Genomic DNA, 23,204 nt, shown 5'->3' with positions numbered 1-23,204 from the left:
TGAGATTCTGATAGCCTGGCATTCTAGCCGCTGGCCGTATACAACAACTTGAGGGAAACAGTTCCTGTAAACCAGCTTAGGTTCCCATCGATATACCTGTCGGCAGACGTTCGTGGTTGCGCTTGTCCTCCAGCTCTTTGGCATCGGAACCAAAGGAGTACGCCTGGTGAGTCCAGGGAGGGCTCCAAAGCGGGACAGTGGTTTCCGCAAGACGTTCCGATGCGGGGGGTCGTGGCAGGTCAAAGATGGGTTTGACGGTGTGTTCAGCGACATAGTTGACACGAGTCTCGGCAAGGTTATGACAGCTGGAAGAACGGCGCGAGTGCACGATCTCTTCGATTCCATCGAACGTTGGTGGCTTGAGCTCGCGTGCTTTCTCTTCCAGAAGGAACAGGTGGCCGTCCCCCAGAGGCCGGACGTATGGCTCACCCACGAGCCCTCGCCAGATCGCCCACCACGTCGTGTCGGCGTCATCACCCAGGAGACCGACGACAAGGAGCGAGGGGACCAAGCGAGCGAGACGATTGGCTATGATACGTTGTTCGTACAAGCCAAAAGTGTAGCTGCCGACTTGCAACAGCTGGAGTTTTGGCAGCTGCTTGAGGGGTTGTACGAGGGTGATGAAGTCGTCCGGATGCAGGTCGGCATATATCCTCCCGTCCAAGGGACGGTCGATAAAGAGTTCCTTGAGGTCGTTGCCGGGCTCGAGCATGGGGTCGAACATTCGTTCCCACTGCTTGATTGGGCCACAAATCATTAGGCTGAGTGGGGCAATCGTCCTGCCACGCAGAGGCTGGCGCATGGCCAATTGTTGCATGGCCTCAACCACGTCGATGGATTCCATCGTATCTTGGTCGGCATCTAGCACTAGAAGCGACAGGTTGGGAGCGTTTTGGAGGAACTTGTACGTCGAGACAAATGGTGAGGCGCAGTTGTATTCCCTCATGCCGCGTGGTGGTGGCGCACGCTGTCGCCACCCGAATGACTTGATCTGGTACGACCATGGTGGATGGAGGGCATTGAGGGGGCCATCTCGGTCGATGAGTTGTTGGAATAGGAGAGCCAGGGTCCCATCGTCACTTGCATCGGCAAAGAACGAAACGTGCTCGAGCATCGGCAGTGACTGGAAGAGGTGTAGCAATTGTTGTGCTTCGTCCCAGAAGTTGCGTCTATGCTTGTCATAGTCACCGCCGTCGCTGTCGAACATTGTGAGGTCAATGATCACGCTCCTGTACGCTGTCAGCTGGGAACATTTGGTGGCACCTCCGTCTCCAGGTGGTGCAGAACGAAAGGTAGGTGGTTCAGATACACCGGCGCCGGCTGGTGCCGGTCGGTGTTGCCACCCGGTCCGGTGGCCACAGCATGAACTGTGCGCCATCCCGCCAACCCAAGACATGCCCATAGACCACATTTACTCTGCTGAGTGTAGTGGGTGGCTCACAGCAGAGGAGCTTTTGCTATCTTGCGCAGCCTGGCCCACACACATCGCACTTACTTGACAAAGCCCGTCCAGTCGTATTCTGGCAGTTCATTGAGGACCTTGACCGAGTCGATTCGAATGCAATGGTACATGATTCTTCGCACTTCTTGCCTGATCTTCTTACACGTAAGACCCAGATTGACAAGACTGTTCAGATCCTCTTGGCGCTCCGCGTGCATATCCACAGTGGAGAAGATACCCCATGCTTCCTGTCAGCTCGGAGCGGGCTTGGGTTGGTTGGATGGACCTGTGGCGTGCGGAAGGGACTCACTCAGGCGGTCTTGCTGTGTGAGCTCTAGGGGATTGTAGATGCTGAGCGCAATAGAGCGCAGCACCTCTCCTGGGAGGTCGTGTATCGTCGCCATTGCGTTCCGTTTGCTTGAGGAGTGGGCAACACCAAACCACTGTTGGACAGCAACAATGCGATTGTGGCGTCTGTTCTCCGCGTACCCGAAGAGATCTCGTGACCCGCGCGGGCCGCGCAGCCTGTCACAATCCCCAGGCACGGGATAAATACATTACCATGACGTGTATTTCACTACATCACCACGCACACCTAATGCGTTATCACTCACCCACCGCGGCTTCGCTGAGTCTGCCAAGTGGCCCAACAACACCAGCATCAAGCAACACAACCTAATACACCTAAACCAACACAATGTCCGACTGGTGGACACAGCCCTCTACACCGGCCCGTGGGAGCGCCTTCACCCCCGCGAGGTCTGCGTCTTCCTCTCGCGCCCGCTTCATCAACGATGACGCCGACCCCTCCGCTGCCGACGCTCCAAAGTTTCTCCCAGCCTTCGCCGCCAGCCCAGCAGGCAAGCTCGTGATGGTACGTGCGCAAAGGTCGTGCAGGGTGCGGACAGACAGTTGCCTTCAGCTAGCCACCCTGCTGATGTAGTTGACTTCACATTTGCTGACGTTATTGCAGGGCACCTCCCCCGTCGCCGCCTCGTCTCCTCCCGCTCCCAAGCGTTCCCCGACTGCCCGGTTCTCCATCTCGGTGGCCGACAGCGCGTCCTCACCACGCAACTCTCTGGCCCGCTCGCGCCCCGCCGCCCCCCAGGTTGAAGAGGACATTATCCCCACTGCGAGCTTACTCGATGACGTGCCCATGCGCGCTTCCCCCGCCGGCGGCGACGCCGTGTCGAGCGAGCTCCTGTCCACGCCTCCGGCACTTGACGCCGGGCCCGACACCACGACACTGCACGTCTTTGGCCCGCCAGTCGAGCACCTCCCTGCCCTCCGCCCATACCTCGAGAACATTGGGCCCGTCGTCTCGTACAGCCCCGGACCGGACGGCAGCAACTGGTGGACCGTGCAGTACGCCAACCCCCTGGCGGCGAGCTATGCCCTCCGCCGCCACGGCGAGATTGTGAGCGGGAGGTGGATGCTGGGCTTCAAGGTCGCTGGACCCGGAAGCACCCAAGGTCTCACTCTTGTCAACGGTGTTGGATCCGCCGCGACTTCGTCGACAGCGGCCAACGGCGGCGGCGCGGGAACCCCCGTCCAGCTCATGAACGCCAACATTATCCGCTCAAAACCCAAGCCAGCAGTGGCCAAGGACGAGTACGCTTGGGAGGAGCCCGAGCAGCCCAACGGCATTATTGGCCGTGCCGCCGAGTTTATCGTGAGTTGGAGGATCCTGGTACACAGCTGACAACGTTCCAGTTCGGCCGCTAGGTTTCAATGGCATGTACGATAGACGACACACGATGCATATGGCTCTGCAGTCAAAGTGCAGGGCGAGAGGAAGAGGCACATGGTTGGGGGGATACACAGTCTTCATAGAGGGAGAAGGAGACGCGATAAGGGGGCGGGAGAGAGGGAGAAGGTAGTAGGTTTTCACTAGGTCAAGGTGTGTTTCATGGCATGGAGAGAGTGTTTGTTTGAGAACGTGAGCGTGGTCTTTAAGCTTCCGCAGAATCTTGAGTCGTTGCAGTTCTAGGCAGGTGTCAGCTGGTATCACTGCTGGGTGTTGAAACCCACAGGATCGTGTTAGAGCTTGTTAGAGCCATCGTCGGCCGTGACGGCCTCGCTGGTGGCGTGCGAGCGGTCAGAGAGCCTGCTCATGGACATGCTGTCCATCTTGCTACGGAGCTGCTCGTTGGGCGAGGGAGACTTGGGCGGCGTGCTCATTTTGAAGTTGGCAAGCGCCTTGGACTCGACACTCGACTTGCTGAAGTTTGGAACAAAGGGCTGCGACTGCGCGTTGAGACGCGTAACTCCAAACGATGACTGCGGGGTGATGGGCAGCTGCTGGTGCTTCTTGTGGATGTCGTCCATCCAGCTGGCTGAACCGTCGAGGAAAGGGTCAAAGGTGGAGACAGCAGGGCCGGAGCCACAGAGGGGACGAGCAGCTAAGACGCGGTTACCGAGCTTGAGACCATTGGCGGCAACAATGGACATGGCCGAGATGACGTTCTCAAACTGGATGAGGACCGACGAGTCGGCGAGCTTGACGACGCGGTGGATAGGGCCGAACATCTGGAAGATGGCACTGATAGACTCGGTGTCGGGGAAGAGGAACGGGTCCTGAAGGTCAGCTGAGGGGTCAGGGCGACGCAGCTACTTACCAAGTCCTCAACGAGTACGGAACACTCGGGGGTAGGTTCGGCGCGGCGAGAGACAGCAGGCGGGTGGACGACACGGTTGGGAAGGGTGCCTAGAGTCAGTTGCGGTGTGTGGCCTTCAAACTCACTGGTCGCCGAGGTCTTGGCCTCGCGCTGAACGAGCGCCCACGTGAGGTCGAGTTTGAAGCCACTGAGGGTCAGCTGGGCGTCATAGGACAATGTGTAGCTTACTCGATCCACTTGCCGTGCATCTGGTGCATGACCTCGATCGCCTCGCGGTGGCTCGCCATGAGGACGAAGCCGCGGCGGCGGCCCATACCGTCCAGCTGCGAAAGGAGGATGGAGTGCTCGACCTCACCGAAAGGGGTGAACAGCGCCTTGAACTCGACTCTAGATTGTCAGCAGGTCAGAGAGCTTGAGTTTGACATACTGAGCGAGGTCGAGAGGAAGGTTGAGAATGTAGAGGTTGCGGGGGAGTGACGCGGCAGGGTCAGTCTTGCCGTAGAGGGAAGGCGAGCCAAAGGCGGGCGAGGCGACCGCGGCGGTCCTCGAGAGCTGCGACATGATGTCCCACGTCGTGTGAGGAGGCGTCATGATGTTCTTGGGAACCACGGGCGCGGGAGTCACACGTGAAATGGTGCTTGGGATCAGTTATCTACCTGGGTGCGGCACTTACATTCCATTGGCAGCAAGCGCATCGCGGAGCGCGAGAAGGCTGGCCATTTCGGGCTCGCTGGCGACATAGACTTGAGCCCACTGGAAGAAGCCCTTGACCTGTGGGTGCATGGTGATGCCGCGAACGTTCACTCCTAATAAGTTAGTAAGGAAGGAGGACGGCGAGGGAAGTGAGGGTGCTCACCGCCCGTGCCGAGGAAGTCGCCCAGCGCCTCAGATGTGACTGCGGGGGTTAGCTGAGAATTGTCAGGCCGCCCCAGCTGTTAACTCACTGCTCTTGTTCAGACCATAGATGCGCACCTCCAAGAGGTTGGTTAGAGCGGGATCCATGGTGTACTTTGTATAGTGAGCAGAGATAGCTGTAGGTTGCACTGGCGAAGAAAGGCAGGCAGAGATGAGGAGTGGAGAGATCGGAGAGTTGGGGACTGGGTGATGGAAGGAGGGGGGCGATGACGAGGGATGTAAGTGGTTGAGTGGGAGAGAATGAGAGAAAGAGATGGGATGGGAGGAATGATATATGCGAAGTAGGTGAGAGGGAAGGGAAGAGAAGAGAAGGAAGATGGACGGCACGGGGAAGGTTGAGTGTATGAGCGTGTACCCAGCAGCTCGGGGTCCAAGCAGTGCCGCCGGTTCAGCTTGTTGTCGCACAGCGTACGCCAACAAGAGCACTTTCAGCCCCACTATGAGCCGCTGCTATACCCTTCGTTGAGGTAACACGATGTGACAGAGTGATGGAGAGATTGAAACAGAGTGTCTGGTCTGTGCTGGTCGTCAGCGCGTGGACAGCCTCCACCACTGCCGCCCTGGGTCGAAGATTGCCCACCACAGTTCCGTCTCATGCCAAAACGAGTCTAAGAACTTGCATTCGCTGTCACTTGGTCACTGTCAGTCGTCTCTGCTCATGCATGGTGCACCTCGTAGCTCCACGACGCTGTCTTCGCGTCCCCAGAGATCAATTACAAAGTCTCATTAGAAACTGGATGCTCGCTAATTACACCATTTACTTCCGCGTCCAATTCACTCCTCCCACTCCACCTCGCGTCACGTGAAATGGGATACGCCCTCGATCCATGACGCTGTCGCGTCGGGGCAGTTAGAATGATCCTTTGTGTTCCACTCCTCCACTCGACTTTGCTCATCCTCACTCACTACCCGTCAACATGAACCACGGGTACGACGACGACGACGGTACGTTTATCATCCCGACTCTGCGCCCCCATCACCTTTCTTGGCGAGCTTGCTTCATGACAAACAACCCCTCCTCGCAACAACAATGAAAGGGAAGGCGCTGACAACATTGACAGATATCGGGTACCCCGCTCCCATGGGCGGCGCTGGCCCCGGCGGCCTACTCGCCCAGTTGATGGGAGGCGGTCGTGGTGCTTGGGGTCGTCCTCCTCCCGCTTCGTACGTTTCTGTGTCTGTGTAAAGCTCACCCAAAGCTCCTATGACGACTACTTCAAGGCGTTCTCGGTGGCAACCATGGCCCATGGACACGAGCGCCCCCAGCTTATGTACGGTGGAAAGAGTAAGTCTGGGCCATCTCACCAAGAGGTTACAGTGGCTAATGCGCAGTTATCATGCCCCCATCGGCTCTGGCCAAGCTCAGTAGGTCCAAGTTACTCAGCATTCCGCGCCCTTGCTTACCTGTCAGCCAGTCTCGACATTGACGGCCCCTGGACCTTCCACCTTCGCAACCCCCGAAACCCCACTGTGAACCAGACGCATGCCGGTGTCCTCGAGTTCATCGCCGAGGAGGGCATTGTTCACCTTCCTGCCTGGGTATGTCTTCCTGCTGACATGAAGAAACGGGAGCAGGGTTGCTGACAACATCAGATGATGAAGACTCTCAACCTCAACGAGGGCGACCCCATTCGTCTCACTGGCGCGGTTCTTCCCAAGGGCAAGATGGTCAAGATCCAGGCCCAGTCTGTCGACTTTCTCCAAGTCACCGACCCCAAGGCAGTGTGGGTGCACATTTTGCTGTCCTCTCGCTGACCTCTTTCAGTCTCGAGTCTGCTCTCCGCGCGTACTCTGTCCTGAGCAAGGGCGACATTATCGAGATTACCTACAACTCTCTCACGTTCGAGTTCCTTATCGTCGAGACCAAACCCGAGGGTCCCGGCATCTCCATTATCGACACTGACCTCGAGGTCGACTTTGACACGCCAGTTGGCTACGTCGAGCCTGCTCGTCCGGCCCCTGCTCCCATCCCCACCATGGCTGACAAGCTCAAGATTGACCTCGGCGGTACCACTCTCGCGTCGGCCGACACCTCGCGCCCCGTCTCATCAATGTCCGTCAACACGCAGGGCTCGGGTGACCAGGCGCTGGAGAGCTTTACTGGTGTTGGCCAGAGCTTGAGTGGACGTCGCGTCAAGGGCAAGGGCTTGGCAAAGAAGATCGAAGAAGTGGACCCCACCAGCAAGATCAACCGCTTTACGTGAGTTTTGAAGAAGCGAGGAGTAAACTGACAGCCAGCGGTCCTCGCGTCATCACCAACGATGCCCTCCAGGGAGACCGCCAAGTGCCCTCGGCGCTCGTGCTGCCCGCCGGCAAGTTCTTCTTTGGCTACAAGTACATCCCCTTTGACGCTGGTGCCGACGCCGAGAAGAAGAAGGCCAAGGAGCCCACGGAGGCTGAGCCAGCTGCTTCGTTCCAAGGCCAGGGCAACTCACTCCGTCGTACGGGCCAGGCGTCTAGCTCTACCTCATCTCCAGCTCCCGCCGCGGCCGCCCCTGCTGCGTCCGAGGAGAAGCCCGACCCATGGGCCAACCTCGGCGGCGGACAGACGCTCTCGGGTCGTAAGCGTGCGGCCGCCACCCCTCCTGAACCTGCGCGCCAGCCTTCTCCTCCACAGCCCAGCCGCCAGGAGGTGATTGACGCGACCATGCTGGACGAGGACGACTTCTTCCAGAGCTACGACGACGATGAGGACTACGACGATATCATCGAGATTGACTCGGACTAGATTACCGAGTTACCTCGCTCACATGCATGTAACTACACTCTACATTTGGTTGTCTGTGTGCTCTGTTGAATTTTAAGATTGGGTTGTGATGGGCCGCGTAGCATGGCACAGTTTGCTGGCAATGTCCGTATGCAAGGTGGGTTTGATGTTCTAAGCCTGGATAAGGCGGTCCTCGTACGCCTTCCAGCCCTCGGCGCGGTACTTTTCGGCCTCGGCGAGGACGGCGGCGGCGTCGCCCTCGATACCGTAGATGCCGCGGCCGACGATGATGACGTCGCAGCCCGAGTCGTAGACGACCTGGCGAGGGGTGCGGTACTGCTGGCCCAGTGCGTCGCCCTTGGCGACGAGGCCGACACCGGGGGTGAGGACGAGGAAGTCGTCGTCGCCGTCAGAGTCCACGCGGCCCATGGCGATGAAGCCCACGACCCAGTCACGGCCGGCGTCGCGGGCCATCTGCACTGCCTGGCGGGTGTAGTCGCCCACGGCCAGGTTGCCGGCGCTGCTCATCTCGGCGAGGAGGAGGAGAGCGCGGTCAAGAGGCTTGCCGACCTTGCCCAGGCCAGTGACAATGCCGGGTCCGGGCAGGGGGTGGGCGTTGGTGATGTGGCTCCACTCGGCGATACGGTGCACGCCCGACGAGTACTGGAGAGCGACAGTGTTGCCTGCAGACGATCAGCGTTGCTTCCAGGGTGAGCGGTGTGGCGACAGCCCAGCGGCGGTCGGGCCTTTCGGGGCCACGGGGGGAGATGGTGGCGGCGCAGGCATGACGTGACGTCTATAGATGGCAGTCATAACTCACCAATGTCGGCAAACTTGCGGTCCTCGAAGATGAGGAAGTCGTGCTCGTCCGCGAGACGGGCCAGCTCGGCAGTGAAGGCCGGGGTAAAGTCCTCCATGATGTCGATGTGGGTCTGCGCATGGAGTCAGCACCGTGAGAGTCGGACGGGCACACGCCCACGCCGGCCTTTGATGGTCGTGTGCGTTTCGCACACCAAAATCCACCACGCGGAATGCAGTGATTGCGTGCGTCTTGGGCAAGAACCAGAAACGCTCCCAGGTCAAACTCACCTTGACCATGCAGACGGCGGGGGCGACGCGGCGGACAATCTCAAGGGCGTCCTCGCACTTGGTCACGTCGATCGACACACAGAGGTTGGACTTTTTGCGGTCCATGAGCTTGAGGAGGCGCTTAGCCGTGGGGTTGGGGTGAGCATCGGCGCGGACGGCGTACGGCTTGGTGGTAGGGGGGTGGGGAGCGATGGTGCGCGACATGGTGAAAAAGCGGGTGAGAGATGGACGAGTGAAGCGGCGAGATGGGTGGTGGTGGTGATGGTGGGACAAAAAAGCCAACTGAGGGAGAGGTTAGGATCTAGGTGTGTGAGATGAGGACCGTCTGAGCCGTAGCTTGCGAGGTGGTGAGAAAAGGATGGTACATTGGAAAAGGAGAGAGAGAGAGAGAAAGAGAGAGAAAGCAAGAGAGATGCGATAGATTTGACGGGGGCAGCCTTTGTTGCTTCCTTTCGGGCGATCAGTCAAACTGGCAGCGTCCTCTCTCCCCCGTACTCGCACGCCGCCTCCGCCGCCGCCGCCGCCGCCTCTGCCTGTCGGGCTTCTTTTTTCACTCCCGGGGCCGCAACGAGCAATAAGGTATTCCTGTAGGCACACCTATATCCTGGCCATCCTGGCACGCCCGCAGTTTATAGTTTGCAGTGGCCGCCCCCCTTGCCGCCGCTAAAAAAACGCCCAGCCCAACAAGATCCTATCTCGAAAAGCCTCGTTTTGCAGCCACATACACCTCGCTTGTCCCCCACGCGTGGTATAGATGGGCGTTCAGTTGAAGCGCTGACATGCAACATGGACACTAGAGCAAGCACAGTCAAGTCCACTCTGCTCTTGCAGTCGCCCCCTCCGATGTCCGTTGACTGGGGGAGATGCGGATAGTTTTTTTTTCCTTGTCCCCAACATGTTTAACCGGGGCCGGAGGGGTGATGCAGAGCCCAGGGTCCGCAAATGGCGAGTGGCGCATCATACCTTGCCTGCATCGGATCTCATGGCTCACACTCACCATGCCACGAGGCTTTTGCCAAAGTCACATCACATCATAGATAACTGGACACCCCAAGCCTCCCCCTCTCAAGTTACCGAGCCGTATTTCTTGTCTGGGGGGTTGAGGAGGCATTAAAAGGTACCAGGTCTTGGCTGACGAGGCGCGCAAAGGTCACTTGACGAAGGCGGTTCGTCGTGTGGACTGTTCTGCTGGCCTGATCGGGCACGTTGGCGAACAGGTGGTTGAGGGACGTGCTCAACTTTGTGCGTGTGCTCCTGGTGGTAGTCGTAGTGAGACACATGAGACACACGGCTGCAGGTGTGGGATACGGCCTTTGTACGAGCATATTCAGTGTCTCACATTGCGTCCACTCCCCCCCAACTGGCCACTGGGCCAGACGCGCCGCTTTTCACCAACTGTCACCCCCTGTACCCGCCCCGCTGCATGCACTGCACTGGCCCTCTTGCACTGCAGCAGCACTGCGGGAGGAACAACCCCCCCGCCCTCTCGTGAGCGTGGCGATGGCGGACCGCCGCCTCGTCCTGTGCTACGCAGGGCAGGCAAATAAGGCACCGGCTTCGTGAACATGCCCGTTGTTTGCAAAGTCCGGAGTGTGTGGGCCGCGGAGACCACACGCTCGCCCCCGGATTTCGCAAAGGCCAAGACGTGTACCCACATTGTTCAATGTGGTGTCCTTGCGGTGACTCCAGCCACGATACACGTACGGGTCTTGCCCTCTCTAACGATCATATGCTCAGCACCTCTGTAATTTGGCCACGCTCGATCAAACAAACCACACGCGTGGATAATCCACTTCATGACGGCGCCCCCATGCTGCGCAGAGTGGCGCTGCTTCTGGACCGCTAGAGGCATATGGCGGGCGCTCATGGCTAATCGCCCCTTTGTCATCATCAACAGGCAAGCAAGCATCAAAGCAAGCTGCAAACTGCCACTCTGGTCGCACTGTTCACGTTTGCCACTGCTGGTCATCGTCCATGTTTGTTTGTTTTGGCCACCCGCATATTGCTGGAGCAACAGCCATTACAACATCCGCATCACGCCGACCCGTTTGATCGTCCCATGTTGTTTATGCTTACGTAACGACATGATTACTCTACTGACCGATATTGTTTTGACCGAACGACATCATCGCACCACCACTTCCCAATCCATCCACGCATTCAACATGCAGCGCAAGAGGACACCCCCGCCGTCCACATCTCCTACTCGCAACCTCCCACCTCGGCTGACAGTCCCTCCCCTTCCTCCGCGCATTCACCGCAAGCTTGCCGTCGCCGCCACCGATGATGGCCTCGTTATCCGCCCGCTCGTGGGTTCCGGTGAAGCCGTCCTCGTTCGCTGGGGTCTGAGGGGCAAGGTCGAGGCTGTGGATCGCAGCGATCTGGAAGGAGAAGTTGAGCTTGGTGGTATTATCGGCATTGTTCGCCTATGGGACGGTGAGCAACTACCCGATACGTGAACCGGGAGCTGACAGGTTAGCCGCCTACCTTGTTGTCTTCCTCCCTCCATCAAAGGCACCCACAGCCTTGTTCCCCAGCGACGACCCATTCTCCACAGATAAAGAGAACGAGTACACTGCCAATGAGGTCTACACCCTCAAGGACGTACATGCCATCCCCCTCGTCCCCGAGCGTGCAAAGACTCATCTCACCCACCTTGCGGGCATCAACGTGTGTTTTAGCTCAATCTCCACCGTCAGGACTGACGTCACCAGGCCAAACGTGCACCCAAACCACCAAAGACTAAGCCGACACCGGGCGATGGAACCAGGACACCGTCCAAGACTGGAGGCCTGAACTTGAAGTGGTCTCTTCCATGGACGCCTGCGTCGGGTGCTGCGACACCGGAAGCCGAATCGTCCTCTGAGGAGGAGGATGACGACGCCGACGATGACGGTGATGACACTTCTTTTGACGGCGACTTTGAGACGACTCGTTCTCGCCGCGTTTCTTCTATCGCTCCCGAGGCCGACGAATCTCCTTGTGACCTCCCTCCGCCGTTTGAGACCCCCGAAGCCCGCGTCAAGAAACGCTTCAGCCTTGGCTGGGGTCGGTTTACTCCTCGTCTTGGCAAGCCCCTTACAGCCATCAAGGTCATCACCGCTCTCAAGGTCGGCGCTGCAGCCAAGAGGGCTGCCAACGCTGAGGAAACCGAAGCTACCGAGGAGGACACACCCAATGAAGCGCAAGAGCCGGTCGACGAGGCTGAAGCCGCCCAGCAACGCGGCCCATTGTTCCCCGAGGAGGATGAGACACCCGCCCCAGTGGAAAGTACTGTGGACCCATCCGCCATCCCGGAAGCACCTCCCGCTGCCAAGGAAGCACCTGCACCTCCCCCTCCAATGGAAGCCTCTCACCGCCGTGAGCTTGAGACCAAGATCCTCAAGCAGATCACACGTGAGCTCGGCTCTGGCGAGTTCTACTACTCCTTTGACTACGACCTCTCCCACACTCTGCAGTACAAGTGGCACCGCATGGCGTCCAAGAATGTGTCTGCTGGCCTGCTCGACCAGCTCCTCAAGGAATCGTCGCCATCCGAGACCAAACCATTCTTCCCTCCCTCCCCGGAGAACAGCAAGCCTCCGACCATCAAGCCCGGCGAGGAGGCGTCCACACCGCCAAAGGGATGGAAATCTGATGGCGAGATCATCGAGCCCGACGTCCATGTCCCCTTGTGGCGGAGGTTTGACCGCCGCTTCTTCTGGAACGAGTGGCTCGCTCGCGACTTTATGAACCAGGGACTGCACGCCTATGTCCTGCCTATCTCGCAGGGCTACGTCCAGGCGTCGCGTTTTACTGTCCCCGTCACACCGAGCGTGACGGACGAGGCGCCTCAACCAGACATTCCCGTTGACCTTGTCCTCATTTCGAGACGCAGCCGCGAGCGCGCAGGATTGCGCTACCAGCGCCGCGGTATTGACGACGACGGCAACGTCGCCAACTTTGTTGAAACGGAGATGTTGTTGCGTGTGAAGACCTTCGGTCAGAGCAGCCTCTTCAGCTTTGTTACCATTCGCGGAAGCATCCCTTTGCGATGGCATCAGACACCATGGTCGATGAAGCCCCCACCAGAGCTTGACCTGCCCGTCAACAAGACGTACTCGGTCGCCAGCCTGCACTTTGATGACCTGCGAGGACGCTACGGCCCAGTCGTGAGTTGCCCTTCCGCTTGGCTGCCAACTGACGCCAGACAATTATCAACCTCTCGGAACAAACTGGCAAGGAAGCTGCCGTTACCAACGGCTATGGCGAACTTGTCGAGAGTCTCGACCGCCCGGACCTCAAGTATGTCCCCTTCGACTTCCATGCCAAGTGCCACGGCATGGCCTGGGAGAACATCGGCGAGCTCGTAAAGGGCCTCGACTTTGACAAGATGGGATACGTGTGGTCGCTTCAAGGCGAACTTCTGCGCGAGCAGCACGGCGTCTTCCGCACCAAGTGAGCTGACTAATACATGACTGTAGCTGACGAACAGCTGTATCGATTGCTTGGACCGTACCAATGTGGTCCAGTCTGCACTGGCGCGCCACGTCCTCAACCAGATGCTCACACAGGTGGGCGTCGTCCTCGACCCAAGCACATGCAATGTGGAGTCCGTCTTCAACGACATGTGGGCCAACAATGGCGACATGATCAGCCTGTGCTACGCGCACACGTCGGCACTCAAGGGCGACTTTGTGCGTACCGGCAAGCGCGACCTCCAGGGCATGCTGCATGATGGTGTCTCGTCCCTAAGCCGCATGTTCTACGGAGCCGTGTCCGATTTCTTCGCCCAGGCAGTCATCTCGTTCATGCTTGGCCACCGCAACTTGGGCGTGTTCAACGAGTTTATCGAGAACCTCGAGAGCACCGAGGCCAGCGCGCTCATCAAGCAGAGCCGTATCCGTGCCGCTGCCATCGTGACGAGCTCTGCTCGTGTGCTGAGTGAAGGCGAGACGCGTATTGCCGGTTGGACGCTGCTCTCTCCCGAAGAGCGCAACACCAAGATCAGCACCAAGCTCGAGGAGAAGGTGCTCCTCCTTACCAAGGTCGCCGTCTACGTTGTCTCGTTCAACTACTCGCTGGAAAAGGTCAACGAGTTTACGCGTATCCCCCTCAAATCCATCACATCTATTGAGAAGGGTGCATACATTCTCTCCGCTCTGCAAGAGGCAAGCCGCGATCCTGCAGAGAACTCCGGCTTTGTTATCAACTTCTCTCCCGCGGACGAGGACCGGCGCTTCAGCACCTACTCTCTCCGCAACCGCGCGCCAACGTCCCCCAACGTCACGACAGCCGACCTCCCGGAACGGTCTCCTTCACTCAGGCGCTTGTCCTTTTCGTCACCAAGGTCGATCAAGTCCCCTCTCTCACGCTCTCGCTCCCGAGCCAGCTCGCGGGCCTCGTCCAAGCTCCGCAACGATACGCCGATGGCCCATGTTGAGCATTCCCCCATCGACCCCGATGCGGCCCAGTTCTTCGCGTTCAAGGCGCTTCCACGTGAATTTGCGCCGCCACCGACGACCTCGGACGACGACGAAGAGTACGAAGACGTGGTGCTCGAGGCCAACGAGACGTGCCGGGCCACTGTCGACCGCGTCACCCGCCGCATCAAGGACGCATGCGTGCGTCTTGGGGGCGATGAGGAGGACTTTGTCGTCGAGAAAGATGTTGTGAGCGTGTCCGACGCCGAGTACAACACGACGCTACTGGCTAGGATGGACTATGCCGTCAGAAGGTTCTTGTGGCTGTAGTCGGGGCCCGCGAAGAGTGTCAGAAGGGAAGGACAAATACAAATCGGCAGTCATCTCATACCCCGCATCAATACATACCATTTGCCACACAATAAACACGACGGTAATGCAAATCTTGGCGCAAACACATGTTCGGCGGCGTCTCTCGCTCCGACTGTTCCTGAGGGGGTCGCCGCCACCCACTCACCCGCCGTCTTCACGCAAGCCAAGCCACTCACTTCGCTCGGAACTTGCATCACCTGTGACCCGCCGGCCGAGTCACAAATTCACTCATGTTGATCAATGACGAGCTCTTCCACCACAAGCGATAGAACCGGGGGGTGTTGCCGGCGGAAGCGAGCGCCAAGCCCCCGACTAAAGCACGGCCATTTGAGATAATCTGGTGGATTGGCCGACAGAGTCGGGGCTGGCGGTAGCCGGTCAGCCAGGAACGGCGCCAGGTCGGGGAGGTGGATGTGCCTGTAAATCGTCCTCGTGATAACCATAAGTCGCGCAATCCGCTTGTTGCCTGGGACAGATGCCATTGTACGAGCGATGCAGGAGAGAGGACATGAAAGGAGGGGACGATGAACAATTCTCGTATCTCGAGATGGCATAGCCCCGCATCGCCCCGGTGCATGGTTTTGACTCGTCCGGCCGGTTGACTCGTTCTCGGTTGGCAGCTGCCGAGCACGTTTGTGCAGGTGTGGCGGTGCCGATGAGGTGAGGGTGATGGAGTAGCTTCTCCTTGCAGTGTCGCTGGCGTCTATGCGGTGTTTCCCCTTGATGCATATAACGCATTCAGATACCAACTACTTGTCCTGCATCTCCATCTCCATCGACATCCCGACTTCCCTACTGCTGCCAGTCAAACACCACACCTCACCACCAACCAATTATGCCCGTCGTCAACCGTAACAGCGATGTCGCCAGTGTGGCGGACGCACAGCAGCTCGACTCGTCCTACTCGGACGACACGACGCTGTGCTACAACCCGTCTACAAAGGTCCCTCGTTACATTGGCTTCCACTCGTCGGACGGCTTTGACATGATCTACCGCACGGGCTGGACCCTCACGCACCCAAAGATTGCGCGGGCGGCCCTCGCCGACGCCGGGTTCACCCTCGGCCTCGCCAACGACCGCGCCTGCGGGTTCCTCTACCAGCAGGACGTCGGCGCGGGCTTCTACTACTCTGGCAACCTGTACGGCCGCCTCAGCATCCCCGGCGACAACGCCACGGCCCCGGCGTGGAACATGACGGCGTTCAACGAGGCCACCGCCGCCATCCGCCAGCACCCGGCGGTCCTGGAGATCACGCTCTGCTTCATCCCGCTCATGGTGATTGTGCTCGGCGTCTTTGGGTGCTACCTTGGGCCGTGCATCTCCGAGTACAGGCGCATCCGCCAGGTGGACAAGCGTGCGGCCCGCGAGCGCAAGCGCGCCGCCCAGGAGGCGGCTGCTCGTGCGGCCGCGGCCTCGACTTACACGACCTCCAGCTCGTCCGATATTTCAGAGAAGAGCCTTTCCAAGTTCTGAAGAAAGAACCCCTCAGTTGAGCCTAGCTTTTTCGTATTGTACAAATTAACCGCCGAGAAAACGTATTTAAGAAGCTGAAGTGGAATGCACACCATACTGTACACGTATCGTCGCGAGCTGCATGAAGGGTTTAATGGCCCACGTTAAATTTATCTACAATATTCTACAGGATGTACATATAGGGAGAACGAGAACGAGCGGCGACGTCGCGCTCAGACAACAGCCCTGCGCTTCGACCGGCCCTTGCGAGACGAGACCGACCTGTCATCGTCGGCGCCCTTGAGCATCTCGTCCATGTCCTCGAGGACAGCTTCGAGCACCTGCTCCACCTGGTCGTTTGGTGCAAACGCCTTGCCGAGAAGAGCCGCATGCATGGCAGCACCGCTCATGAACTTGTCTGGGCGGCGGTAGACCTCCTGGTCGAGGAGGAGCGCCTGGGCGAGGATTTCGCTGTTCGCCAGTGCGCCCGAGACGACGGCCACGAGGTGCGAGTTGCGCGCCGTGAGCTTTGGGTAGAGGTCGGCGTCATCGTCTTCAAAGTCGACAGTCTCCCAGGCGGCAAAGGTGGCGAGGGCAGCGTGGACGACGGCCTGGACCTCGTCGCGCGACCAGCGCCACCGGCCAGTGGGCTCTTCGGCGGTAGAGGAAATAGCGAGACGCATGGCCACGGCCAGCGGTTGGAAGTCTTCCTCGAGCGACCTGATGGCGACCGTGTCAGAGTTGAGAATGTAGAGGTAGAATGAAAGGCGCTCAGTCACCGAGAGTGCCGGCGAGGCTTTGGCCGTGGGCAACGGCTGCGTGTGCCCCTCAAAGACATCGCCGGCAGCCTGACGACGGTACTCGGTGACAGTGCCAACTGGGCTGGGGTTGCGCAAGCCACCAAGGGCACCGGCGACGATTGCGTACGCTGCGAAGCGAGCAGATACGCTGTCGGTGGCTGCATGGACAGCTGGAGCCTCGGGATCCTCCATCAGGCGAGCCAGGTTGACAAAGTTGGGCTGCAGGTAGACGTTTGTGAGGAAATGGAGGTGACCGTTGCGCTGCGCCTCGGCGTAGTCCACCTGGGGCGAGGTCGGCGCGCGAGGGCAAATGCCCCCACAAAACGGGTAGGCGGCACAGCACTGCTTCTTGGGCCTGATGGAAGCCTGAAGTGTAGCGCTCATGAGGCCGTTGACGAGAAGCGCCGACTTGTTGGTGGTGAGCATGCCGACGACCCTGCGGACAACGACACGCAGCTCAGCCTCGGTTTGAGGAGCGGTGGCGAACTCGTTACCAATGGCGTCGGCAGCGCGTTTGATCCGCCAACGGGAGAAAGATCCTGGCGCTGGGTCAAAGGGTCCGCCACGGCGAGCGTGTGATGGAAACATGGCCTTGTCGGCCTCGGGAGGCGTGTAGTTGTTGCCAACGACTGCTGAGAAGAGGGGCAGGGCTGCACTGGGAATCGCAAGTTGGCGAGCCAGCGCATGGGCGGTATAGACGGTGAGCTGGAGAGTTGGAGAAGCCATGTCGGCGGGTGGGACAAGGCTGTTGGCTGTCTCTGTGCCCTTGATCCACGTAAACTGGTCTGCCGGTGCGAATCCAAGGCAATTCGGCGCGTTCGAGGACTGGATAATGAGGTCGGTGTCTAGGCCAAAGATGTATCCCCGTTTCTTGTCTGCAATAGCGGCGCAAGTCGGCTCAGCTTCACCGTCGGCAACACAGTTGACGACAACGTCCAGTGACTGAAGGGCGGAGAGGGTGGTGTGCCAAATGAATGGGGGCAGGATAGCTCTACCTCCCCAACTGGGCGTGCGGCCGTTCTGAGGCTGCGAGCGCTTGGTCTCGGGTGTGTCATAGAATTCACGAATACACTCGAGCTGTTCGTTCTTGCGGTCGGTCGACTCGGTCTTCTTCGCTGGGGGTTTGGCGCCTAACGTCAGTGCCCGTCAGAACTTTCGAGGAGCTTACCGTCGAAGACCCAGATGGGCTCGAGACCGACATTGCGCCACGACTCAATCAGACGGCGGAGAAGCTTGTAGAATGCGAGATATTCACCACCGCTTGCCCATGGAAGGGATGTGAGGTACAGCTCGTACACCATACTGCCATCAGCTTCTGCGGAGTGAGGGGTTGCGACCTACCCCCATCCATCAACAGCAAGGGGCACGGCCTTGTGTTTGGTGTCGCGCGAGAACTGGACGTGCGTCGACAGCGAGTCTGAGTGATGCTTGAGGTATGAAGTGAGTCCACGGACCATGGTGAATGTGTAGGGATGGGTGACTGGGTGTAAGAGAGACAGGTGATGAGATGGACTGTGTGGACTGTGGACTGTGTGTTGAGACGCTGCCCGGTTGACGTGTGTGAGAACCGGGAGGGAAGGCAGAGAAGGCCCCTGCAGACCGGGGCGCAATGTCAACCTCCACCTTCCTTCGTCCGTGTGGCTAGGTCGCTGATCGTCTGTCACGGATGCATCAGTGCATCAGAGAACCGAGTACAGGCATCTTGGAGACCACACAAGTGGTCAGTGTACCAGTGTCTCGATATTGACGAGTTACCATCCCAAGCCATCATGCAGTATTTCCCTCTTTTTCCGATTTTTCCAGGGTGGTATGGGTTTGCGCACGGTAAACGTCCTAGACACCGCAAGCGCTCATGGGTATGTATGTACAGCTCTGTTGGGGAGAAATTCTGAGGCCACCCGCATGTTCACCAGGGACTGAAGGCTCGTGTGTGGTTAGTCGACAACTGAAGTCAGACCCCGCTTTGAGCCGGAGACGAAGGTCGAGCCTGTCATGTTGCCAGAGGTTCTCAGTGTCGGGAACGAGTGTGACCCACGCACGAGTCCATTGCGCATTACCACGCCAATACGTTGCACCACTCAACAGTGTCAGAAATGCAACACCTGGGTTTAGCGTGTGCATCGTAAACCCAATGTCGCGGAACAGCTGCATCCCGCCTTCAGGGCGACGGCTGTCATGGGCAATATGGCACACTCTTGCACTTTGCCGCAGTTAACGGAGCGCGTCATCTCCTTCCCACAGACGGTCTGTTGTGCTGGACCAACCACCGATGCGGGAGGATGGATTCCAACATGCAAGCGCATCTTCGTATGGTACAACATGGTGATACAGTCCCTGCTCATCGTGATCCTGGGGGTGTGAGCACGGACATGAACGGGGAAGACATGTGCTGGTCTCATGGTCTCACTGGCTATGATGTGGGTGAGAAACCTTTACGCTGTGCTGGCGGTCCCTGTAACAGTGGGATTCTGACAGCTACCATTCACTGGGTGTCGCCAGCTACACAGGGGGTAACAGCTCTTTCTGGATGGTCAGCCAGCTCTCCTTCTGGCCACACTCACAGTGTCCACAGTGCCCTGCGCCGGGGGCGTCTGTTCCAGTCTCCGATGCTCCTCGTTTGCGTCGCGGAGGTCGATGGTGAACAGGACCGCTGTTGTGGTTTGGAGCACCAGTGCAATGTTGCCGAGGGTGCCCTGGGGATGGTAGTGGAAAGCCCCGAGGAGAACGAAGAGAGCTGCCCAGGCGAGCCACACTGCGATGTGGCTGCAGGCCAAGTCGATTCTAGACATCACGGACATTGTGGAGAGAGCAAGAGATGAAGGAATGTCGTTTCTGCGCGACCGTCGTTCGTCGTTAAGAAGCCATACATACATATACAGCACCTCCGTTTGCTCATTCCCATCCCAACGCTCTGGTAAATGACGGGCCGCGGGAAGGAAAGGAGGGGCTAAGGTTTCAACCGTTGGTCCGGCGGCTCGCTGAAACGCTTCGTCTCTGCACCCAGTAATGCCGTGTCGAGCGCCTGGGGGCGGTACAAGCGTGAACGCGTGAAATCCGCGAATCGGAAGAATCATCCATAGCAGCAGGGGTTACCGACGGAAAGACACCAAAGCCCAAGACTTCCGTTGGCGTTCGTCACGGGTCTCACTTCCTCGCCCAGCGCATTAGAAACAGACAAACGGGTTGTGGCAGTAAGGTAGGACTCCAAACTGCTTTAGCTGCTTTGCTGCCGGACAGGTTTCTGAGACCACATTTGGAAGTCGACCGTGGTCATCACAGCGATGTGTTTCCAGAGCATCACAGCGATGTTTTGGGTTCCGAGTTCGCAGCTCTGTCTATTCCTGGGCAATGACGTCAGGCTTCTGAAGAACATGGGGTGCACATTGAGCCTCAAGTGTGCCCATTACGGCCATTAATGTGCTGCGCATATTGGACGTCACAGCTCACAGAACGGGTTTCGGAATGTTTCTGAGCTGCGGACCACGTCTGTTCCAACATTCCTCCACACTTGGCCTCTTTCATGTGACGTGCAACAGTGGAGGGCCGTGGAGGTGCGGTGGAGGTTGCAGTGGAGGTGCTCAAGATAAAAAGGTCGAGCGAAGATACCGCAAAGGCTGCTCATACCCCTTGTTTATCACAATGTCCTCCAAAGCTCTAGAGTCTACGACGTTTCGTCTCGGCAACGGCAAAGACGTCCGCATCCCAATCGGCCAGTTCATCAACAATGAGTTTGTGGACAGCGTCTCTGGCGCACGCATGGATGTCTACAATCCCGCTACCGGCAAGGTTATCGGACAAGTCAGCGAGGGCGATGGCGCCGACGTCGACGTAGCGGTCAAGGCTGCCCGGGCGGCGTATGAGAAGGACAACCGCGCGTGGGGCTTTATGAAGCACTATGAGCGCGGTGTCCTGCTGAACAAGCTTGCCGATCTCATCGAGGCCAACCGTGAGGAGCTGGCTGCCATCGAGGCGACCGATACGGGCAAGCTCTACACGCAGGCCCTGAACCGCGATATCATGGGTGTTATCAAGACCATTCGCTATTACGCTGGCTATGCCGACAAGATTATGGGACACACCTACAACGCTATTCCAGGCGTGAACGCGTACACCAAGCTCGAGCCGATGGGTGTATGCGGCCAGGTCATCCCGTGGAACTTTCCCGCGTCGATGTGGGCCTGGAAGATTGCGCCTGCGCTGGCAACAGGCAACGCGGTGGTCATCAAAAGTGCCGAGAACACGCCTCTCAGCGCACTCAAGATGTGCGAGTACGTCCGTGAGGCGGGCTTTCCTCCTGGCGTCTTCAACCTGATCACTGGCCGTGGGCCAACGGCCGGTCAGGCGATCGTGAGTCATGTTAGTTATTGGCGACTAACAGCAGGCGGATCACATGGATATCGACAAGGTAGCCTTCACCGGGTCCGGTCCGGTGGGCCGTAAGATCTTGGAGGCATCGGCCAAGTCAAACCTCAAGCGCGTGACACTCGAGCTTGGAGGTAAGAGCCCGAACATCATCTGTAAGTTGGCCGCTTCACCTCCCCGGCTGATCCGCTAGTCGATGATGTCAAGTCGGTCAAGGAAGCGGCCGAGTGGGCGCTGTACGGTATCGAGATGAACGTCGGCCAAGTGTGCGTTGCTGGTACTCGAATCCTCGTCCAGGACACCATTGCCGAGGAGTTTACCGCAGAGTTCACAAAACTCATGAGCGCCGTCAAGGTTGGCGATCCTTTCGACCCGTCGACGACCCAGGGACCGCTTGTTTCAGCTCCCCACTGGGACCGTGTCAACGGCTGGGTCAAGATTGCGTGTGAGGACGGAGCCACTCTTGCCCTCGGCGGCAAAGACCTCCGCGAGGAGCTTGGCGGCGGTTACTATATCTCACCGACCATCTTCACCGGTGTCAAAAAGGAGAACCGCGTGCTCGCAAACGAGGTGTTTGGCCCAGTCGTCTCGATCCAGACATTCAGCACTGAGGAGGAGGCCATCGAAGAGGCCAACCGCACGTCCTACGGGCTGGCCTCTGCCGTATTTTCAAACAACTACGAGCGCATCCAAAGGATGAACGATGCGATTCGCGCAGGCACCGTCTGGAACAACATTTACAACTTTACGAGCTTTGCGATTCCGTTTGGCGGTTACAAGGAGTCCGGTATTGGTCGCGAGGTGAGTCACGGGGTTTGCTTCGGTCCGACACTGATGCTCGTCAGTCTGGCGAGGCCGTGTTGTACAACTACCTCGAGACCAAGGCGGTGATCAGCAACATGGGGAACATCCGCTCACCCATGGCTCCCGCGTGACAGAGTGGGGGGAGTCATTGCAAGGGCTAGAACAAACCCGCCGGGATTCACGGGATGTCAACAAACAACGGGTCGGAAGAGGAGCGGGGCCTGTGCCGTAAAGGTGAAGAAATGCAACTTGAAGTCTGATGCGGAGCATCTATGATTGTGCCGAGACGTTGTCTGCTGTGAATGTCACTCGTAGTGACAGCCCACACGTCGGTAGCTTGAAAAGTTGCCCCATGGACCATGCTCGCATGCTATGGCCATGGAACGTTGTGTGTACGAGCCATGGGCACGGCACCCGAACAGTGTAACTGTGGTGCCGACAAGAGGTACATGGAGCAGCCCTTGCCCCGGATTCGAGATGTGACCCAACCCCGCACCGGCCATCGCCGCTGCCGACAGTCGGCATTAGATCTCTTTGATTGCGATCGAAGCATCTTGTCATCGAGATTGACATGCACACGCTTGCGTGTTGGGAGGAGAACTGCGTACGTGTCTGGCTCCACCATTCACGTGCCTTCATCCCCACGCAGAAAAGTTGATCCGACTTGTTCACTTTTAGCCCGTGAGTGGCCCACTTAGGCGAATTCACCGACTGCCCGGCTTTAGAATGGCTTGGCCGTTTTGTCTGATACGTCGAGCCACAGCCACCAGCGTGCGGCGACGTGTCCAGCAGCACACATGTCCGGGCCGGTAGGCCCATTCTGTCACTGACGTGTGCAGTAGCCACCCACCAGAGAGAACACAACCGTACACTGCAGGTTTCCGAGTGACACCGCGGCCGAGTGGTGTCGACAGAGGGAACAAGGGCGAGCTCGCACCCAACGATGCCAGTTTAAGACCAGCGCTGCACCCATGTTCATCTCCTGCTCATCCATTCACACTTTATCTACGCCGTTCAACCCATCTAGACCATCACTGCTTCTGCTGCTGCTGTTTGAGCCGCAACGCTGAAACGACTACATTCCGGCTACACCATACCCCTCGCCTCTATTTTCTCACTGCCAAGGACTCTCACATCGGAGAGCAGAAAGCCAGACCCGGCGGCCCCCGTTGTCCCACCTTGGCAAACCTTTTGCCAGCAACCACTTTTGCCCCAATGCATTCCCAAGACGCCTCCACCTG

The 23,204-nt window shown here is 58.5% G+C and overlaps 10 protein-coding genes across 10 annotated transcripts; 5 read left to right on the top strand and 5 right to left on the bottom strand.

The window, feature by feature from the left end:
- Window positions 1–76: 76 nt before the first annotated feature.
- EHS24_008519 (uncharacterized protein) lies at window positions 77–1,845 on the bottom strand (the record flags this gene model as incomplete). Its single annotated transcript, XM_028623830.1, has 3 exons — window positions 77–1,229; window positions 1,496–1,685; window positions 1,752–1,845. 3 exons carry the CDS (start codon window positions 1,843–1,845, stop codon window positions 77–79), a joined length of 1,437 nt encoding a protein of 478 aa, XP_028475804.1.
- Window positions 1,846–2,138: 293 nt separating this feature from the next.
- On the top strand, window positions 2,139–3,166 carry EHS24_008518 (uncharacterized protein; the record flags this gene model as incomplete). The annotated part of the gene is made up of 3 exons (XM_028623829.1): window positions 2,139–2,315; window positions 2,415–3,113; window positions 3,155–3,166. The coding sequence occupies 3 exons, from the start codon at window positions 2,139–2,141 to the stop codon at window positions 3,164–3,166; spliced, it is 888 nt and encodes a 295-aa protein (XP_028475803.1).
- Window positions 3,167–3,481: 315 nt separating this feature from the next.
- On the bottom strand, window positions 3,482–5,061 carry EHS24_008517 (uncharacterized protein; the record flags this gene model as incomplete). Its single annotated transcript, XM_028623828.1, has 8 exons — window positions 3,482–4,018; window positions 4,060–4,148; window positions 4,185–4,246; window positions 4,288–4,446; window positions 4,487–4,603; window positions 4,733–4,865; window positions 4,916–4,954; window positions 5,004–5,061. The coding sequence occupies 8 exons, from the start codon at window positions 5,059–5,061 to the stop codon at window positions 3,482–3,484; spliced, it is 1,194 nt and encodes a 397-aa protein (XP_028475802.1).
- An 830-nt stretch (window positions 5,062–5,891) lies between these two features.
- On the top strand, window positions 5,892–7,702 carry UFD1 (ubiquitin fusion degradation protein; the record flags this gene model as incomplete). The annotated part of the gene is made up of 8 exons (XM_028623827.1): window positions 5,892–5,919; window positions 6,036–6,138; window positions 6,174–6,259; window positions 6,307–6,339; window positions 6,386–6,513; window positions 6,568–6,698; window positions 6,740–7,174; window positions 7,213–7,702. The coding sequence occupies 8 exons, from the start codon at window positions 5,892–5,894 to the stop codon at window positions 7,700–7,702; spliced, it is 1,434 nt and encodes a 477-aa protein (XP_028475801.1).
- A 150-nt stretch (window positions 7,703–7,852) lies between these two features.
- Window positions 7,853–8,974, bottom strand: URA3 (orotidine 5'-phosphate decarboxylase; the record flags this gene model as incomplete). The annotated part of the gene is made up of 3 exons (XM_028623826.1): window positions 7,853–8,364; window positions 8,502–8,613; window positions 8,771–8,974. 3 exons carry the CDS (start codon window positions 8,972–8,974, stop codon window positions 7,853–7,855), a joined length of 828 nt encoding a protein of 275 aa, XP_028475800.1.
- Window positions 8,975–10,935: 1,961 nt separating this feature from the next.
- Window positions 10,936–14,502, top strand: EHS24_008514 (uncharacterized protein; the record flags this gene model as incomplete). Its single annotated transcript, XM_028623825.1, has 5 exons — window positions 10,936–11,206; window positions 11,250–11,440; window positions 11,485–12,921; window positions 12,960–13,207; window positions 13,245–14,502. 5 exons carry the CDS (start codon window positions 10,936–10,938, stop codon window positions 14,500–14,502), a joined length of 3,405 nt encoding a protein of 1,134 aa, XP_028475799.1.
- Window positions 14,503–15,379: 877 nt separating this feature from the next.
- Window positions 15,380–16,018, top strand: EHS24_008513 (uncharacterized protein; the record flags this gene model as incomplete). Its single annotated transcript, XM_028623824.1, has 1 exon — window positions 15,380–16,018. One exon carries the CDS (start codon window positions 15,380–15,382, stop codon window positions 16,016–16,018), a length of 639 nt encoding a protein of 212 aa, XP_028475798.1.
- Window positions 16,019–16,230: 212 nt separating this feature from the next.
- On the bottom strand, window positions 16,231–18,254 carry EHS24_008512 (uncharacterized protein; the record flags this gene model as incomplete). The annotated part of the gene is made up of 3 exons (XM_028623823.1): window positions 16,231–17,927; window positions 17,966–18,099; window positions 18,139–18,254. 3 exons carry the CDS (start codon window positions 18,252–18,254, stop codon window positions 16,231–16,233), a joined length of 1,947 nt encoding a protein of 648 aa, XP_028475797.1.
- A 1,018-nt stretch (window positions 18,255–19,272) lies between these two features.
- On the bottom strand, window positions 19,273–19,586 carry EHS24_008511 (uncharacterized protein; the record flags this gene model as incomplete). Its single annotated transcript, XM_028623822.1, has 2 exons — window positions 19,273–19,296; window positions 19,359–19,586. The coding sequence occupies 2 exons, from the start codon at window positions 19,584–19,586 to the stop codon at window positions 19,273–19,275; spliced, it is 252 nt and encodes an 83-aa protein (XP_028475796.1).
- Window positions 19,587–20,436: 850 nt separating this feature from the next.
- On the top strand, window positions 20,437–22,094 carry ALD5_6 (aldehyde dehydrogenase (NAD(P)(+)) ald5; the record flags this gene model as incomplete). Its single annotated transcript, XM_028623821.1, has 4 exons — window positions 20,437–21,144; window positions 21,179–21,314; window positions 21,353–21,960; window positions 22,005–22,094. The coding sequence occupies 4 exons, from the start codon at window positions 20,437–20,439 to the stop codon at window positions 22,092–22,094; spliced, it is 1,542 nt and encodes a 513-aa protein (XP_028475795.1).
- Between the last annotated feature and the right edge of the window lie 1,110 nt (window positions 22,095–23,204).

Source organism: Apiotrichum porosum (assembly GCF_003942205.1).
Source record: "Apiotrichum porosum strain DSM 27194 chromosome Unknown scaffold_7, whole genome shotgun sequence".
Lineage (NCBI taxonomy): Eukaryota > Fungi > Basidiomycota > Tremellomycetes > Trichosporonales > Trichosporonaceae > Apiotrichum > Apiotrichum porosum.
Note: the sequence above shows the minus strand (reverse complement) of the source record. Positions and strands in the feature narration are given on the sequence as shown.